This window comes from Lissotriton vulgaris, chromosome 3_1, assembly GCF_964263255.1.
Source record: "Lissotriton vulgaris chromosome 3_1, aLisVul1.2, whole genome shotgun sequence".
In the NCBI taxonomy this organism is placed as follows: Eukaryota; Metazoa; Chordata; class Amphibia; order Caudata; family Salamandridae; genus Lissotriton; species Lissotriton vulgaris.
The window spans coordinates 1,154,090,460-1,154,111,120 of record NC_141689.1 but is presented as its reverse complement, the minus strand read 5'-3'; the positions used below and the strand labels follow the sequence as shown (position 1 = coordinate 1,154,111,120).

The 20,661-nt window shown below is 44.2% G+C and overlaps 1 protein-coding gene across 1 annotated transcript in view; it reads left to right on the top strand.

The window, feature by feature from the left end:
- LOC147727601 (protein NipSnap homolog 3B-like) overlaps positions 1-20,661 on the top strand; it is a 516,955-nt gene that overhangs the window by 428,438 nt on the left and 67,856 nt on the right. Inside the window, exon 5 of the mRNA XM_086961631.1 lies at positions 18,791-18,877. Coding sequence (XP_086817757.1) covers positions 18,791-18,877 — 87 coding nt within the window. The remainder of the gene's footprint in view (positions 1-18,790; positions 18,878-20,661) is intronic.

Here is a 20,661-nt window from a genome sequence, read left to right as displayed (position 1 = left end):
CATGGCTAGGACCGGCCCTGGTATAAACTCTCAATGTCTAGTCCGACCAGGAGTTGGGTTGCTGGAATAATGCTGGTATCCTTGATGATGTTGAGGAGATGTTTCGTGTCCTTGATATAGGATGGTGTTTTCTGGACCAGGGGATTGAGGTAGAAGTCACAGTATTGTGATAGTGGTTCCAAGAGGGATTGAATGCCTTACACAATTTTTTTGCCTGGTGGTGGGGTGATCCCTTTGTGCACTTTGGGTACTGTGTAAAAGTACGGGACTTTGGCATCTTTGGTGCATAGTTGGTAGTCTGCCTCTTGCTTGGAGATGTGCTCTGAGTCACTTGCATTTTTGATGAGTAGGTTGATGGTATTCCGTAGCTCATCTGTTGGGTCTTTTTTGAGACATTTGTAATTTCGTGTGTCGCTCAGGAGCCTGCGGCATTCTTGGTCATAATCTGCTTTGTCCATTATCAAAATTCCTCCCCCTTTGTCTGCAGGCTTGATGATTACGGTGGGATCGTTTTGTAGGCGTTTGATGACCACCCGATCATGATGGGAAAGGTTATTGAATGTGTTTTTTGGGTGCAATTTTTCTATTTCCGAGTAAACTGTTAGTTCAAATGTTGAGATTTCCACTGGTATGCTGGCAGGGGGTGGGATGAAGTTTCACTTCAGTTTCAAGCTGGTTTCATTGGTCGTCTCACTGTTATTTCCTGTGTTGGCATTCTTTTCGAAGAACGCTTTGAGCCTAAGTTTCCTGAAGAACTCAGCCAGTTCTATGTGGAGCTTGAAAGTGTCCAATCGGGTGGTTGAGACAAATCAGAGTCCTTTGCTAAGGACTGTAATTTCTTCTTCTTTGAGTTGGGTGCTTGAAATGTTGAAGACTAATGGGCTGGCGATGTTGGGTGTAACTATTTGCTCGGTCCCGCTTGCTCCCGGGATTTGTTCCGAGTGTTGGAGCTCACTGGATCCTCCTCCGGTGTCCATTGCACGTGTTGGACATTTCGTCTCTTGCCGCGTGGTCTGCGGCCTTGCCCTAAAAAAGGGTACCTCTGGTTCTGGTTGCCTTGGAAGAATGGCAGTTGTCCTGGTCCATATAGTGGTGGGTATCCAAAGTACGGTGGTTGCATCGGATCAAACTGTGGTGGCCCAAAGTTGTGGTTTTGCGGGGGTCCTTGCCATGGTTGGTGCCAAAATTGGCCTCTGCGTCCTCGTCCCCTCGGTTTGTTAGAACCTGTGCTGAAGTTGCTCGAGACGTAGCTGCTGTCCCCTGAGCTGTCTGAGCCTTTTGTGGGGGCAGTGTAGTTATCATCTGCGTAGGGGTAGGTTTGTGAGTAACTAAATCTTTTTAGGTCCTTCTCGAATTTCTTAATTTTGGCTTGGGTTAAATATTCCTTGTATTCAGCCATTTCACGGTTTTGATCATCTAGTTTTTTCTTGAAACCCGTTAGTGTTGTTTTAAAATGGGTTTCGGTTGCTTGGATCTCAATCATTACGGCATCTGAGAGGCGTTTGGCAGTTTTTATGATCAATATTAGCCAATCCCTGGTACAGTGCCAAGCAATCTGGGCCCAGTCTTTTCGGAAGGTGGCATCGTCTAGGAAGATTCTGGGCGCATTGGTAACCAAGAGACCTTTAGGTGCTGTATTGAAGTGTATGTACGGTGCGAGGATTACCCCATGTAGGATAGTCCGTATTCTGTTCTGTTTCTTCTCAGTGAGTGTGTCCCAGTCTGTAGTTTGCGCTATGGTGGTGGAGATATTGAAATCTGCCAAGAGAGTGGGGTCAGCTAGGATTTCGCTGACGTCATCTTCAGTAAATGTGAGGCCAGGGTTTTCTGCCATGTTTTATAGTAAGTATATATCTCTCGCAGCTGTGCGCTGCCAAATATTACCAAATCAAAAGGGAGAGAGAGGACTAGGTAAGCTAGTCCGGATCCCCAGAATTGTATGTGATTATCAATAAAGACTAGCTCAGTTGTGGTTAGAGACTCAAGAATAGGTACGTATTCAGGCAAACCATTAGGTTTGATCATGAAGCCCTCACCCACCAAACTAGTTGGTGGCATGCTTCATCATCACCACCACAGTGACACCGAATGTGTCCCGGGTGTGCTTTGACGCCAGATTACTGCAGAGCTGGTATTCTTGCTGAGTGTGCAGTGTAGTGAGTGATAAAGTGATGGTTAAAAAGCTATACAGTGGTGCCCAGTACCCGAGGGTAAATGGATAAACTTTAATTACTGGGCCCCTGTTAGCAGCTAAAAGGCAGACGGAAGCACTGGAGTATGGATTATGACCTCCACCGTCCTGTGTGGTCTACATGTTTCAGCCAGGCCTTTTTTGTTTTAAAACTGGCTTTCCTCAGGACCAATGAGTATGTGAAAAGTGCAAATAAATACTTAATTTAAGTGAATGTGTTGTTTAGTTAATGTGTCGCACGCGCTAAGGTGCGTTATATGTCAGAGGGGGATTCCCTCTTGCTTTACTGTACATATAACATCAAGGACAAACACAGACGTACAGGGTAGAGTCAATTAGCCAGAATTTTAACTATCACTTTCTCACTCACTACACTGCACACTCAGCAAGAATACCAGCTCCGCAGTAATCTGGCATCGAAGCACACCCGGGACACATTCGGTGTCACTGTGTTGGGCCCTATGATGAAGCATGCCACCAACTAGGTTGGTGGGTGAGGGCTTCATGATCAAACCGAATGGTTTGCCTGCACACGTACCTATTCTTGAGTCTCTAACCACAACTGAGCTAGTCCTTATTGATAATCACATATAATTCTGGGGATCCAAACTAGCTTACCTAATCCTCTCTCTCCCTTTTGATTCGGTAATAAATTTAAACTCTGTATTTCTGATCTTGGTGGAATAATGGAAACAATTTCTCTCATAAAGATACGGCACATTCTGCCTATACTTTAAATTGCTGCATAACAATAGGACAAGCAGCAGGACATCCTCCTGCAAAGTGCTTTCCTTGTCGCCAATACCAGAAGAGCTGCCAATGGCATCAAGTCCCATCCCCAGAGAGGATGAGGAAGAATGAGATTTTAAGTGTAAGGGGGAAGAACATTTTTGGGGGGAAGAAGAGAGCGATGCCAGATACACAGTTGCTGTAAGGAAAAGATCATAGTGTCCAACATCCATTATCACATGTATGCTGATGACACACAACTGTACCTGAAAATCTCCTCCCCAGAGGACATCAGATCTCTCAACTCAGTGCTTCAAGAAACACAAAGGTGGCTGACATTCACTCATCTGAAACTGAATGCTCTCAAAATGGAATTCCTCCTCATCGCCCCTGACAAACAGTCCCCAGTCATTGCAAAATGGATGCACCAACTGACAGCCCTCAACTGCTCACCAAACATCATTGACTCTACGAGCACACTCGGATTAATACTTGACAGACAGCTGAACATACAGAATCACATCAGTTCTCTCACCAAAGGAGCAAACATCCATTTAAGCATCCTAATGAAAATAAAACCGTTCCTCCCCCACAACAACCAAAAAACTGCAGTGCAAGCATTAGTGATCTCTAAGCTGGATTATGGCAGTGCAATCCTATGTGGTTTTCCAAGAGCGAGGATTGCCCCACTCAAAGCCTCTCTCAATTCTGCTGCAAGGCTCATCACAGGCTCCAAACTTTATCATTGCATCTCGCCTGAGCTTAAAGCTCCTATTGGATCCCATATGAGGCAAGGATACATCTAAAAATTGCCTGAATAACTCACAAAGCTCTACACTTCAAGACCCCTCTATATCTTGCGCAAAATCTCGAGCTCTCAGGAGGTTCCAGATTCTCTAGAGGCTCCAGCACCTTACTACTTAAACCACAGAAATTCCATAAAATGAAAACATACAATCGAGCTTTCTCAGGTATTGCACCTAGAATTTGGAACTCCTATTCACCAAAATTCCGACAGAATAATTCCAAAGCTTCATTCAAAAGGGACGTCAAACTGATAATGATGAAAACATTTCTGGCCTAGTCCCACAGCCCCCTTGAGAAGGTCATGCTTTTCCTTTATCTCAAGTGTACTACAAGGATTGCTATTGTCATTTAGTTCAGCCCTCTCCTGTTCAGCTGTGACATTAATTCTTGCCCTCTTTTAAGAAAGGCATAGGGATACACTGAAAAAACTTGGGCTCGCTGTCTTACTCTCCCCCTATTGAAATGTGCTACGGTTGTGACCTATAGTGTCCCTTTTGGGCCCCCTGTTCTAATGTTGCTTTTATTGCTTGTATCCTTGTAATGCTGTTTTTATTGCTTGTACCCTTGTAAGTATACAACAACCTTTCTGTGAAGCGATCTGATACCCCCTTGTGGTCTTGTCCGCTCGCGATATAGAACTATTTAAATAAATAAATAAATAGTCGAAAGAGACGGTGATAGGAGTGAGAGGAAATATTGTGAGAAATGGAGAGCTGTTAACAGGAGTGAGGCAAAAGGAATGAACAAACAAGCATTGGCATAGCCAATAGGTCTCGCCCTTGGGACCTTATAAGTGTTTAGCCATGCAACACTTTGATGTTGTCGCACCAAGGATAATGTGCTGGATAACTAAACACTTATAAGGTCCCACAAGCAAGACCTATTGGCTATGCCAATGCTTGTTTTTTTGGGGCGTGTAGTGTCTGCTGCTCAGTGAATGCACGTAACCCTTTCCAGTCTTTGGGAGGTGACTTCCTCCCATTTACCGAGCAGCAAGGGGGCTGTGTTCCCATGTGGTGGGGAGGGGTGGGACATTTGTTTTACCCTTTTCATAGACAGTGGGTGTCTTTTTCTCTACCTTACTTGCTCGCCCTTTGACGAGACGGTTGGAGGGCATTTTAATTCGTAAATAGTCGTAATTGAATGTTGTCTGTGCCTCGACCGACTGCCTCCTTTGTGGCTGCCAGCAGTTCATCTCACAACAGAGAAGGAAGACACATATTTACAGAAGAACAAAAGATTTCCAAGGGGGTCTTACAAATATGTTTGTCCCTGATGAGTGCCTTTTAATAGCATTACAGACCCCTTAAAGCTTCCCTTCTAAGCCATTCTCCTGCTGCGACTGCGTGTAACCAATAGTCCCTTGTTTGTTCCAAAGACAAAGGAGCGCCCACAATTTCAACACTTGTGATACAGAGATGCACAACAGCGGTGCTTTCTCGTTGGGGAAACAGAACCCTTTCAAGGTGGCCTTTGCTAGATTTCTAGTTGGCTTCTGCTTTTAACAGCTAGCAGCCCTCCTTTGCATACATTTGCTACATCTGAATCAGCAGTCTGACATTCAGCTGAGCACTGCAGTCCGAAATATTCCAATTTACCGGGAATGGTATGTGTAGCTTAATGAAACATGTGTTGCTGTTTGTCCAGAGCCTGCCAACTTCATTTTTTTAATCGAAGCAAGCTGTGATTTATTTATGCCGTGATGAAATGTCTAAATGTGAATTTCAAATATAGGAACAACAGTACGTATGTTTAAATGTAATAATATTAGTTGACGTTCTACAGAAGCCACGTTGTCGTGTTTTAGCTTTATTTTTGAATCAGCACTGCCAATATGACATATAATGGTCCACACACTGATATGTCACCATATTTGTTAAATGCAGATTTATTCAGGATCAATTACTTCAATTCTGTGACTTTTTTGGGGTTCAAAATAATCCTAAAATATGCAGCCTCACGTATTATGCGGATGACATGTGTTGCTGTATAGTATATAGATGATGCGTTACAGAATTTTGCCAGTCACAATAAATTGTTGCGTCGTCGCTACCATAAGACTCTCTTCCAGTGGGACATTTTAATATACACTGAAAGGCAATCATGTCATTTCACCGATGTACATTGGGAGACAAGGCTGAATTTGCTGCTTCTTTTACAGTTGGTGTATAAAAGCTTTCATGTGAGGTCTCAGATCCTATGCAGATTGATGAGGGAGTATTGTAGAATAGATTTAGTTATATTGGCTATAGTAGGCCAAAAGGGCCATCTGATGGGATCTAAATACGATAAATGCATGTTATTGGCCTAATATATACAATATAACCCTATAACCGCACGTTAGCCTTGCATTATTCACGCTATATTATTATAGCAAGGAACTTTTCACTTCAGTGTTGTCTAAACCTATTGGTATGACCAGAGCCAACTTGTTTCGATTCTCCGTGTTAAGTACTGTTTCCCTGAAAACACGTGATTAGGCTTTCTGCACAAAACCATGATGGCAGACTTGGCTGTCTGCTCCACTTGCTGGTTTGTAGCTCAGGGAAACCCAAGGTCACACCTGCCCTTCTTGTGGGATGCGCACATTCTAGCAGAGCCTGTTCCTGCACTCCCCGAGCTACAGATAGAAAGGAAGGCGCCTCGCTGACCTGCCCCCGGTATAGCTTAGGCTTAGCTACCAGTAATCAATTGTGCCTAGTATGGGTTTTCCTGCTGGCTCACTGACAAGTTGTATCTTTCTTAGTAAGGTTATATTTTACTGTGTGTGAAACGTATATATGCTTTGTCCTGTTTGTACGTAGGCAGTCTCCTCTGCGCACCTCCGAGGGTCGTGTAGACTGAGGCTCCCCTGTCAGGGCCTGTATCTGAAGAAGAAACGATTGAACCTTCTCCATTGCTGACCGACTTATTATTTCTGAATAAGGTATAAGGGCTATTTGTGAGTATAGTCCATTAGTGTAATATTTTGGTTACTTCAGTTGGCGACTCCGCTGGGACTCCACGATAGGGTCGTCCCCGGGAAACAACCTTTACAACACAACTTTTACAACACACTACCATTACAACGAAACTTTTACAACGCAACATCCATTACAATGCATGCATTTACAATGCAACAATTACAACGCATGACACTACAACGCACACCACTACAACGCATGCCATTACAACGCCGTCATTACAACGCATACCATTACAACGCATAGCATTACAACACATAGTACCCTTACACTATCCAACACTCACACTACTGTTGCACCCCCTGGAGTTAGAATAGTAATTTTTACCCCTACACTATCCAACACTTACCCTACTGTTGCACCCCCTGGAGTTAGAATAGTAATTTTAACCCCTACACTATCCAACACTTACCCTACTGTTGCACCCCCTGGAGTTAGAATAGTAATTTTTAACCCTACACTACCCAATACTTACCTTACATGCAATGTAATGTTATGCGTTGTAATGGTATGCATTGTAAATGTAGTATGCGTTGTAGTCGAATGCGTTGTAAAGGTAGTTTCAAAGAATTCGTTGTAATGGCATGCGTTATAATGGTATGCCTTGTAATGGATGTTGCGGTGTAAAAAATGTGTTGTAAAGGTAGGCGTTGTAAAAGTATGCGTTGTAACATCATACATCCATCGTCCCCTCCTGTAAACAGGAGTAGAAGGGACAGGGAGGAGTTTTGGCCGAGTGCGTGGACGGAAAGAGAATCCTGATTTAAAACACCTGTTTGGTGGTACAAAAAAAAGAAATTCCACTCTCTAGCCCAGTATCCCTCCCAGCTGCTGAAGACCCTACGCCAGAGTCCTACGGGCTTACCCGAGAGAAGAACAGACTGTGCCGGTCTGTCTAGGAGTTGGCAGTGGAGAACTCGCAATCGACCTGAGTGCACCAGGTGAGTGGATTTCTGATTGTATAGAATAAAAAAAACACTTGGAAGAAGTGTTTCCTCTGTAGCGGTTAACTGCATTCTGAAGGTGGCCGGGGAAGGCGGACCACGAAGGGAATCTGAGGGTCTGACGTGGAGGCGAAGTGGCTGCATGGGTAGATGCCTCACGGACTTTTTTGGTGAAAACGTGGGATTACATCTTGTGCCTTAGCGGTGTACTGAGTTACTTGCTCGGCCGAATCCTCTTCGGGAAAGCCCAGGGAGCAACTGGGTAAGCTAGGGTTCTGGAGCTGCGTGCCCAGACGCCCTGCCCAACCAGAACAGGACCATGGGATTGCCTGAAAGAGGGTTCGTGGTTCGCCTACCAGGTGATCTCAGGACAGTCTAGCGACTGTTCCTTTTGTTGTTGAATTCTGTTGGTCTGGAATTCTGTTGAATCGGTTCCCTGAACAAGAGTCGACGGGCTCTGTTCGTTCTGAAGACATGTCATCTGCATAGAACTAGTAATCAGTACTGGAAAAAAAAGTTATTGCCTTGAAACGCTTTACAGCACGTTATTATGAGAAAATACCTGAATATGAGAGTGTGAGTGGCAAAGAGGACGTGTCCAAATGTGAATGGTTCTGGAATATACGAGTAGAATTGTGTAAACATTGCAATAATGTCTTGTTTCAGTAAAATATGTTTTAAGTGCTGCTGTTGGCAAAAAAAAAGGCTGGAAGAAAGACAGCCTGCCCCTCCCGAGAGCAGCCCCAGTTTTGATATGTATGTGAAACACGGTCTTACACCAATCCTGTTTAATACCATTTGGAATAGGTATACCAAAGATAATTTCGATTTGCAATGGCCTCTAACGGGGTTGTTTGATGAGAAAAAGATTAATTACGTCCAAAACAAACTGTTTATGAAGAAAAGCCTCCAGTCGATGTTTGATTCCTTGAACCTATGGTTGAAGGAGGCAAAACGACGACGGATAAGGGAAGAGGAATTGGGAAAGCCTAAATCAGGACAGACAGTCACCCAGAAAGCTATAGCTTATGATAAAGGGAAGGTGGAGGAAAATATCGCACAAATGGATAGGCAGTTCCGTTTAGAGAAGGACAAAAGTTATGTGATTCGACCCGAGACCAGAGATGAAATAGAGGATTTATTAGAAGCCCGACGACCTCCTCCTTATGCCCCACAGGGATTGTATCCAGCCGTACCCTTGTTACGGGCGGCCCAAATTGGAGCAGCATCGGCCGCGGGAGCACCGGTAACGGCTGCCACAGCCCCTGCTGACAGATTAGTACGAGACGCATTACTTCCTCCTCCCACTCTCCGACCAACTACCTCGCCTTTAGTATGTTTACAGCCGGACGCGGCTGTCCCTTCCTGTTTGCACCCTGTAGTTCTCTCCCCTCCGACTCAGACCGCCTTAGATCCCCGATCTACGGCGTGTCTAGATACCACACCCAAATGTCTTAGGCCGGACTTGAGTGATCAGTGAGTCTAAACTGGGTCGTCATTGGGTACAGAAGAAAGAAAGGTCATAGTGACTCAGGCATCCCAGTGGATGCGGAATGCCATTTATACCTTGGAGGATATTTGGAGCCCATGAAAGATTTTGAACCAGTGGCACAGCAACTGGCTTTGGAGAATATGGCAATCCGATTGATTTGACTATGGGAGCAGTGTTTTGAGGAAGGACTACCTCCTCAAATACTGTATTATATAAGAGATTGAGCTTTTAAATTTCAATTACAGGCTGATGAAGTATATCAGAACGTAGCTACTCTGGTGCATTATCGTGAACGACTGCACCGAAAGTGCGCTGATTGGGGAGCAAAGCACCCCATGAGAGAGGTGCATCCCCTCTTCTATCCTGAATTACCTGAATTTAGAGATGGCGGTGGTCAGGTCACTAGGGTTCGCATGGACGCGAGGCTTCGGGAACAATGGGTTTATACCCCTTGGAAACGAAGCGAGGTCCTGACCCTAAAAGCTCAGCTCCCTGACCCTCGTAAAAATCCCACTGCTTATTATAAGGAATTGACTGAAGCCGCTAATTCGGCTATCATGACAATACCCGATATCGAGCTGTTCTTTGGCCTTTTGATTCCAGTGGATATTTGGAGACAAATTCATGACATGGACGATGTCGCTGAGTTAGGTGGGACATGGGACCAATTGAAAACATGGGACAGGGAACAAAAGCCTGGAGACAAACCTAGAGATGAGGTACTAGCAGTACCAGCTAAGATCATTGCTTAAATGCAGACTCTCCTCCCTCCTAGAAAAGTCGATTGGGACAAATTAACTGCCTGTAGACAGAAAAAGGATGAAAGCGTTTCAGATTTCTTTACCAGGTTCGAGAAAGTCTTTATAGACTTTAGTGGGCAAGACCTATCCACGGAAGGTGGGGTACGGTTGTTTGTAAATAGGTTGGTTGCAAATTTGCTTCCCGAAGTTATGTCCCGTCTCCAAGTATCCGAAAGCTCGTGGACTACTGCTGCCCCGTCAGTAATTCTCAGTATGCCCCAATATTATGAACATCAAGAGAATGAAAGTAAAGAGAATTCAGAAAAGAAGACTAAGGATTTGAAAACTGGAGTTCTGTTACAGCAAGTCAGCAGGGGACAGAGCACAGGACAAGGAGGGCGTGGCTCATCCCCGAGGGGTGCAATGTCAGGAAAAGGTGGAGGAGGACCCCCGAACATTGGTATTAATCAATGTTCCTATTGTAAACAGGAAGGGCACTGGAAGGCAGATTGCCCTCTGTGGCTGGCAAAGTATGGAGGTAATAGAGGTCGAGGTAGGGGGCGGGGGAATATAGATCGAGACGAGCAGAAATGCAACATGAGGATTCTCGGAAGAATTATTTTGACAAGCCCCAAAACAGAGAGTACTACAACGAAAATTATAGGGATGATGAGCATAGCGGACAGGATTATGCATGAGACAGCCAAGGACAGAGCGGGGGACACTTTACAGTACCAGTTGACTAGGAGGGACCTTATGTACTAGGGGAACTGTTGGGAACATCGGGAACATTTTTTAGTGGATACTGGGGCAATGAATAGCTCAGTTGCACATACACTGGTCCCAGGGGCTGCTCTGTCTGGCCAAAATAACGTATCAGTGGGATTCTCTGGAATACCTGTGGGTAGCCCCATTTCCAAACCTCTGCCCTTCACTATAGGTCTCATTTCTATACACTCGCCTTTTCTATTAACTTTGAATTGTTGCGAAAACCTTTTGAGTCTGGATATTTTGAAAAAGTTACATGCTCAAATTTATTGTACCCCTGATGGTGTCTACTTGACCATGCAGAAACCACCCCCGAAGGCAGCTCAATATTTTGCCAAAAATGAAAGCCTTCCCCCTGAATTTTCTACGATTCCTCAGACACTGTGGGCTACAGGAGACACCGATGTTGGTCTGTTAAGAATAACCCCAGTGTCAATAACCTTGAAACCTAATGTCCAGCTGCCCCGCATTCCGCAGTATAAAATTTCACCAGAAGGTGAACAGGCCATGTTGCACATTATTCGTGACCTCAATCAGAAAGGGGTGGTGGAAGAGACAGCTGCTAATGTTTGTAACAGTCCGATTTTACCGATTTTGAAGAAGATACCAAATGATGGTACCCTGGATTATAAAAATACGTATCGTTTTGTGATTGACCTTAGAGATGTCAATAAAATTGTGATTCCGCAATATCCGGTAGTACCTGATATAACTGCTATTCTGACAATGATTCCCCCTACAGCACAGTATTTTTCAGTAATAGATTTAAAAAATGCTTTCTTTAGCATTCCAATTCACCCCGATAGTATACATTTCTTCGGATTCTCATTGGCTGGCCGAAGCTTTAGATTTACACACGCCCCTCAAGGCTATACAGAAAGTCCTAGCATTTATAGCCAAGCTTTGAAAGCAGTCCTTGATGAATTAATTTTGCCAGCGGAGAATACGATCATCCAGTATGTGGATGATATTTTGGTGGCCTCCGACACAGAGGAAGGCTGCAAATAGGCCACAGTTAAATTATTGAAACATTTGGCTGAAAAATGTAACAAAGTATCCCTTTCTAAATTTCAGTATTGTCGACAGGAAGTGACCTACCTTGGCCACTTACTGTCGAAAGCGGGAAGACGATTGACTCCGGAGCAAATATCTGTAATAACTAACATGTCTGTACCTTGTACTCAATGTGATGTTCGTTCTTTTCTTGGCATAACCTCTTATTGTCGCCAGTGGATTCCTAACTATTCACTTCTCTCCAAACCCTTGTTGCATTTGACAACCAAAGATGTGCATGAACCCTTACCCTGGACGGATGAATGTCAAGAAGCCTTTGATTCTTTAAAGTCTGCTCTTTGTTCTGCACCTGTCTTGGGTACTCCAGATTACCGCAAGCCTTTTTCACTTTATGTGCACGAGGTGGACGGTTGTTCCCTTTCAGTATTAACACAGGGTGTTGGTGGAAAGCAGAGACCCTGTGCATTCTTTTCATCAGTTTTGGATAATGTTGCACGAGCCCTCCCGAGTTGCCTGAGGGCCACGGCTGCTGTAGCGGTGGCCATCCGGAAATCACAAGGAATAGTTTTGAATACAGACCTCACAGTCATGGTACTGCATGCTGTGGATATTCTTTTGAACAGAACTAAGACCCAGCATCTTACGAGTGCTAGGTTGACAGGGTACGAGCTGACCTTGTTTGCACCCCATATTACGATCAAAAGATGTGCCACTCTGAACCCTGCCACATTACTCCCTCTCCCTTCAAATGATGGAAAGAACGATGTTCATGACTGCATATTTAGAACAGAAGAAGAAACAAAGGGACGTGTAGATCTTACTGACATCCCTTTATCTGAACCTCAAGGGGAATTGTATGTGGATGGCTCATGTTTTAAGTTACCAGATGGCACTGTGAGAGCTGCCTATGCTATTACAACATTAAGGACGGTGGTGGAAACCGCAAGGATTTCCCATCACTCAGCCCAGGCAGCTGAACTAATAGCCTTGTTAAGAGCATGCAAATTGAGTGAAGGACTAAGGGTAAACATTTACACTGACAGCCAATACGCCTTTGGCGTTGCCCATAGTTTTGGAAGGCTGTGGAGGGAGAGGGGTTTCTTCACCACACATGGCCATAAAATTCAACATGGCCCTTTAATTGACCGATTGTTATCTGCTTTAACATTACTAGATAAAGTGGCCATCATTAAGTGCAGCGCTCATAAAAAAGTTATTGATTCCACTGGAAAGGGAAATGCTTTTGCTGACTCAGTAGCGAAAGAAACAGCCCAGACTAGAATGAACCTCATGTTCCCTAGCACATCGGCCCGGTGGGTAGCAGAAACATTCCTGTTTGACAATACTATCGAAAGTGTGAGAGAACTACAGAAGGAAGCAACAGTAGATGAAGTACAGAAATGGGAACAGGAAGTAGGAAAACTAGATAAGAATGATTGTTGGATAGACCTATCAGAAAAACAGAGATGGTTACTGCCCAATGCATTAGTGTATACTCTAGTAACAATGGCCCATGGTCCAGCCCATATAGGCGCGAAAGGTATTTGTGCCTTGTTAGACCCAGAATGGAACAACCCAAACATCTCCAAAACTGCAGCACATATAGTGAAATATTGTCCGGTGTGTTTACGCCACAATCCTGGAGGTAGAGAATCTCTTCTGAGTGGAAATTTTGCTCCACCATCCTTGCCTTTTGAGGTAATACTAATTGATTACATCCAGATGGAAAGAGTGAATAACTTAAAATACGTCTTAGTGGTGGTATGTGCTTTTAGCAAATGGGTTGAAGCCTATCCTACTAAGGAAGCCACTGCAGTTGCAACTGCCAAAGCCCTGGTTAAGGATTATCTGCCCTGTTATTTTTTGCCCCGTGTCATATGGTTTGACAAAGGGCCCCATTTGAACGCTCAGCTGGTACAGAGCGTTTGTAAGGGGTTGCAGATAAAACAGAAGTTCCATGCTGCCGGACACCCTCAGTCGGCTGGACTAGTTGAAAAATATAATGGTACGCTAAAATTAAAAATGGCAAAAATCTGTGATAGTACTGGACTAAATTGACGTGATGCACTCCCATTGCCACTACTGTCTTTAAGAACCACACCAGAACTGGATTGTCACCCTATGAGGTGATTTTTGGGAGACCTGCCAGCGTGTGGGGAGTCCCTAGACCCTGATATCTTAGGGATATTGATTACCCTTTGATGACAGATTACCTGTACGCCTTGACTAAAGATTTGCGTTCTATTCATCAACAGGTATCGGACACATTGCAGCCACTACCAGAGGGTTCCGGACATCGATTGGAATCTGGCCAGTGGGTACTGGTGAAGAACTACCAACGGAAATCGAGTTTGGAGCCCAAGTGGTCTGAGCCCCATCAGATCCTCCTGGCCACAAGAACGGTGGTGAAAGTGCATGGACGAAAGCACTGGATCCATGGCAGTCATCTAAAACGCCTGCCGCTCCCTTTGCCGGTTGACCTACAAAACCGAGAAGGAATTCCGAGCCAGGAAGGAGAGCTGATTCAAAGCTTTGTTCCTTTTTCCGACGCTCGAGAAGTGGGGCAACCGAGTGAGGTGTTGCCCACTGTTGAATGTGAGACAGCCCAATCACCGGAGGTTGTCATTTCCGAGGCACCGCAAACTTTGCATGCATCAGATGACCTTGCAGCAGAATTGTTTTTTGACCAGGAACAACCTGGCCGTTGTAATTACGAACTGCGGCCCCGAAAACAGCGTGGTACCCCAGTTCCTGATGGTAGGAGCTAGACAGAGACTTGAGTTAAGAAACGTTGGATAGAATTACTGGGGTACTGAGCAAGACACTGGACTGAACCAGTTGAGAGCTTGGAACATTGTGTTAAATAGCTCTGTTCAGAAAGAAAGGCTGAGTTAAGGGCAGCGGTTGTACCATTGAAATCTTGTTCTTTTTGATGAACGATAAGAGTCTGCCTGTGAGGCTCTAACGGACACACGGAGAAGATCCCTCAGTGGAGAGAAGAACCCTCTGGTGGTGTGTGTGCTTTTGTGGATACCAAGTTTAGAATTTGGACTTTTAGAGAGCATGTTTCCTTTTGCCTTTTTTGTCATGGAGGATGAACGACCAATTGCCCCACGGCGGTATATTGATAACATGCAATCGTTTTCCGGATGGACCACCAGAGTGAAGGTGTCATTCGTTTCTTTTATTATTATAATTACCCTGTACAGAAACTGCTAGAAACTACCCCTGCCCCAGAAGAACATCTCTTCTATTCCTTACCTTCACATAAGGCTGGGCACAGAGAAACATATGCTAAAAATGTGTTTATTGAAATGTTACATCAGACCCACAGTACTACCAACAAGACGAATTGTTGGGTCTGTGGGCTACTTCCGTCTGTAATGCATCAACATGAATTATTCATTCCCTGCCTTTATCCCACTTAGCTAGCTGTGAAGCATGGTTTCAAATATTGTCATTGATGTATTCTCATTATATAGCTGAACATAAGATATATAGTGAAAAAGAATATGAGGCCATTCTGAAATATATAGAGCGACACCAAGGATTTGATGCTGAAGGTGCTGGAGGGGAGGGATCCTTAGGCCCAAATGCTTGTATGAATGTATACACTGAATATGAAAATGCTACCTGGTTAAAAGAGGAAAAGCAAGATTGTGAACATTTCAATTCCACCATGTATTTTCAGCATTTTAAAGAACAAAATGTCACAAACGACAATACTCTGCCCATCCCCATTATAAACAGCACTTCCCCTTTTTGTATACAGGGACGGGTTCATATTAAGGTAGGACACAGTAAATGTAATTATACTTATACCCTGTATACATTCAGCACACCTCCTGTGATTACTCCCCCTAATGTATATTTTGTATGTGGTGAAAACGCGTATACTTGACTTCCCCGGGGATGGGCAGGGCAGTGTTACCTCTCATTCCTCTACCCTCCAGTTTATATTGCCCCATCTGATTATCACAAGACACATCAATTAGCTAGACGAGAGATAGAATCTAATATAAGCATTTGGATCTTTGATACTGATAGTACAGATCAGACTGACACCTCTTTGCAACAGTTTGAAGATATTTCTAAGGGTCTCACTCCCTTTTGGGGACCGATTTTTAATAGTCGTAGTATAAGACGCCTGTCAAGGATAGTGGAAAATGTGGTTCAGACCACAGCTGGGACTCTGATCAATATTACTGTTGACCTTCATGCTACGAGGCTTGTTTCGCTCCAGAACCGAATGGTTCTTGACACCATCTTAGCAGATAGGGGTGGAGCCTGTTGCGTGATCGGCAGCTCTTGATGTGTTTTTATTCCTGATTCAGCCCCTACCATACACCTTGCCATTCAGAAACTACTTGGTCCCTTAGTGGATGGTTCTGGGGGCTTCTATCTACCTGGGGTTGGAAGATATTCCTGATTCTTGCTGGAGCTTTTGGAGTAATATTTACTTGCTGCCTGTGCCTCCATTGTGGCCCAGCTTGCTGTTCTTTCTGTGCAGCTAGAATAACGTCCCCCTCGAAAATCTCTCGACAGGCTAAAATTGACAAAGAAATCATTCAGAAGGAGGTCTCAGATCTTATGCAGATTGATGAGGGAGTATTGTAGAATAGATTTAGTTATATTGGCTATAGTAGGCCAAAAGGGCCATCTGATGGGATATAAATACGATAAATGCATGTTATTGGCCTAATATTTACAATATAAACCTATAACAGCACGTTAGCCTTGCATTATTCACGCTATATTATTATAGCAAGGAACGATTCACTTCAGTGTTGTCTAAACCTATTGGTATGACCAGAGCCAACTTGTTTCGATTCTCCCTGTTAAGTACTGTTTCCCTGAAAACACGTGATTAGGCTTTCTGCACAAAACCATGATGGCAGACTTAGCTGTCTGCTCCACTTGCTGGTTTGTAGCTCAGAGAAACCCAAGGTCACACCTGCCCTTCTTGTGGGATGCGCACATTCTAGCAGAGCCTGTTCCTGCACTCCCGAGCTACAGACAGAAAGGAAGGCGCCTTGCTAACCTGCCCCCGGAATAGCTTAGGCTTAGCTATCAGTAATCAATTGTGCCTAATATGGGTTTTGCTGCTGGCTCACTGACAAGTTGTATCTTTCCTAGTAAGGTTATATTGTACTGTGTGTGAAACGTATATATGCTTTGTCCTAGTTGTACGTAGGCATTCTCCTCTGTGCACCTCCGAGGGTGGTGTAGACTGAGGTTCCCCTGTCAGGGCCTGTATCTGCAGAATAAACAATTGAACCTTCTCCATTGCTGACCGACTTATTATTTATGAATAAGGTATATGGGCTATTGGTGAGTATAGTCCATTAGTGTAATATTTTGGCTCCACATGTTTATGGTTGTTTTAATGTAAAACAAAAATTTAGGTTTGTCTGAAATTGAGTATTTCGGTATGGTTTCCAAGGCGTGAGCGTCACAGTTCTGAGCTTTTTAATTTTGTCGGTGTTGCGATTATAAATAAACGACTGTTCAGCTCGTACCTAAGCTTAATGCATCAATAAAAGGACGAAGTTAGATTGCGAAGTTTATCCTAAGGTGTACTGAAAATTGTGACTTGAAGAAACGGTTCACAACCTCTTTCCTTCTTTCATTTAGTTGCTTCCCTGTGAAATGGATCCAAAAAAGACAAGAGCGCGCGCCTCCCGCTGACGAGGAGAGGAGGAGGTAGCTAGGGAGGGGAGAGAGGAGGGGATCTTCGGCTCTTTCCCTTGAGAGAGTCAGCTTTGAAACCATCTGTTAATTACAAACAGACTGTTTTAAAGCTCGCTCCTGCGCGGGAATCGCCAAATGTGCACACGTTGACATTAAAAGCAATGCAACGCGTGCACGTTTTTGGGGCCAAAACAGAATCGATTAGTAGAGGTCTCCTAGCAGCCCATGCGCACTGAGTAGACGAGACCTAAAAATTTAAAGTGTGGGTGACAGGAGTAGTTACTGAGAGATTAAACCCTCTATTGATTGTTTCCTAGGGTGCTTTTTTACTGCGGTCAATAAAACCTGGCACTTTTTGGAAATGTATTAGGAAAATGTTTCTATAAAATGTAGCATTTGGTCTAATTATTTTCGAACTTTTCTCGGGGAGAACCCCCGTAGAACCGCATATGGATTGAATTTTCTCTTTAAGCTTTCTGCAGTTAATGGCATCAATATAAGCCCTAAAATTTGCGATATTCAACAGCCACCACTGCCTTTGGTAAGATTTGTTAGATGGTTATCGATTAGGCCTCTAATGTATGGGTAGCATTTGAACATGAGGCCCTTCCTCTGCGGGCATCTGCGGAATCCGACCTACCACTCTGCACAAATCACCATCTTATTCTCATGTAACTCTATTGGGCCCTATGGGTGTCTTCTAAATCCAGTGGAAAATATGTGTCATTCAGAACACATATTTTGGTTCCCAGCACATCTGTGCAGCTGAAGCTTGCATAATTGTACTGCAGCCTTAAAGCTTGCTTAATAAATTGGAATAGCATAATGCACATAGGGACAACATTGCTGGGGCATTGTCCTGTCTTAGGAATGGAGAGTGTACTTAATATTGCTGAAGCCACACAGCGGGCATTCTCGAGCAAAAGGTGCATCATCAGAGCTTCAACTCTTGCATTGACCCTGGAGTGGGGCCCCTAAATAGGGTGACACCACACCTCAGGCCATTACGGACAACTGATGAACTCTGTATATTTCCTTTGCTGCTGATACTATTGGGTTCAGCCCATCATACGCTTCTGTATGTAACATGTTTAATGTAACATGCATCATTATTCTTAACATGACTGTAGACAAGGCAATAGCTGTATGATCCGTGTCATAGCTCGGCTAGTGGTTATAGCAGCATAGCAGTCCCAGGGACACCCAAAAGCAAAGCAAGATATTTGATGTGATGAGGCCTCCTAGACGTTGGTTAGTATATTCTTTAGCTAAACAAATTGGTAACTTGCCATGGTTTTGGATGGTGTTTGTATCTTAACAAATATATATTTGTAAATTAATGTGGTTTCTTTTAAAGGTGGTCTGGAGTCTTGTGTAAGCCTAAAGTTACTTAACATATGTGGCTTCCTTTGCTGCAAACAACAAACCATTTTCCTAAATTGTCTTTCCAGTCCATGTCCTTTGGTGGCATAAAGATCCAGACCAGCGTGCAGCTGGTAAACGCGTTGCCCAGGAAGATCCACAGGTAGAAACAGCTGGTAAGTGGTACATCCCCTTTTAATTGTGGCACGTCCAACTTAGTCAGTGCTTTAGCAACAACTTCTAGGCCACAATGCACAAAACATCTATTTGCCAATGGCACAGTTACACAAAAACAGTGAACAGGGGAATATCACGATTGCCCCATGTATTAGGGCATGTGCTGTGTGCGTTCATAGCCATAACTGTCGAAGTTTGGTGGTTTTACAGCTTGGAGTCAGAACCATAACTCAGTTGTTAACTGTGATTTGATACATATCTTTTAAGGGTAGAAATATCCTTTGCATTCTATGCTATTGAGAAGTAATCCCAGTACATTTCATGAAAATATAGCTGCTTTAATCAAATATTAAAAACTCAAAATGGCAGAGTGAATTTAGAACTTCCCGAAGCTAAATTGCTTTTCAGTTTTCAGAAGTGTATGTAAGTTATGATTTAAAAAGCTGCTAGCTGCAGTTCTTCTGATGTATTCTGATAGTATTCCAACTTGATTTCAAACCGATATTTAATTTTGGTGTTATAGATTGTGAAGTAGTGTTGGCTGAGTTGACACTTAGGGCCTGATTCACAAAGATAAACTTATACTTTTGTATATGTTAAACATTTTTTGGTGTTCAAAAGCTATGAGCTAATAGTAAGTTTACGACTGCTGAGGGCCGCCATCGGACCAGAGAACTCTGCACATAAAAATATAGACCGTCAGGCCATTAATTTATGCAACAAATCTGCCATTATTGCTGAACATTTCAATGCCATTAGACAAGATTAAATGTATGCAGTTAAATACAATCAACACAACACTTACGAAACCTAGGAATTGATATTATGAAGGATTTTGTCTGTTCTCGCTGATTTCAATACACAACAGTGAATGTTGTTTATGGCAAAGTGCAAACTTCACCTTTTAGCATGCGATATAGTGTCCATACAGCCAAGATGTATTAACTCTTTCGATGCTGATGACAGAACCGCTCCGTCATCAGCTGCGGTGGCGCTGTGCTGATGACGGAGCGGTTCCGTCATGGCCCTGCCGCCGCGCCTGCGCGGCGCGAATTCCGCGCCTGCGCTGGGCGTTCTATTGAGCGGGCAGGGCCATGACGGAACCGCTCCGTCATGAGCACAGCCCAACCGCGGCTGATGACGGAGCGGTTCCGTCACCAGCATGCGGCCGCCGCGCGGCCACCCCGCCCACTTAGCACTGCGGCGGAATAGCCGCTGCAGTGAAGGTGTTAAGACAAGTTGTAAAAAGGGCATGCTGTTGTTCATTTAACAGTGGCTTTGCAATGGTATTGTCTATCATTTTGAAAATATTGCAATGCTTTCATTGGAGGATGCCTGTGGAAATACCCATGGGCATATTCACAAGGAGTTATCGCCGAATTAATGGCACTTTATCGCAGCCAAAGTTGTGATAAATTTACCCCCATTCACAAGCTGGTGCTAACAGCCCAGAGCACCAGTTTTCCCGTGATAGCGGCCGCAAAAAGCATTGCCACCGACGACCCTCCCAAATATCCCTAATGAGATGCAGAGTAGGCGTTCCCGTGCAAAAGGCCACGACAACACAACACCTCACCATTCACAACAACCAGTTAGATCGGCGATAAGAACACAAAACACGCAATAAGGAGCGTTAGCAGCAGGAAGTTCACACCTGCTCGGACCTGGTGTAAAGTCAGACGACAACCTGCACCACAAAAGGGAGCCCAGCACCCAGCCACACCTGAAGAACAACAGATGCAATGGAGTAATTGAACATGCAGCAAGGACACCCAAGAGGGCC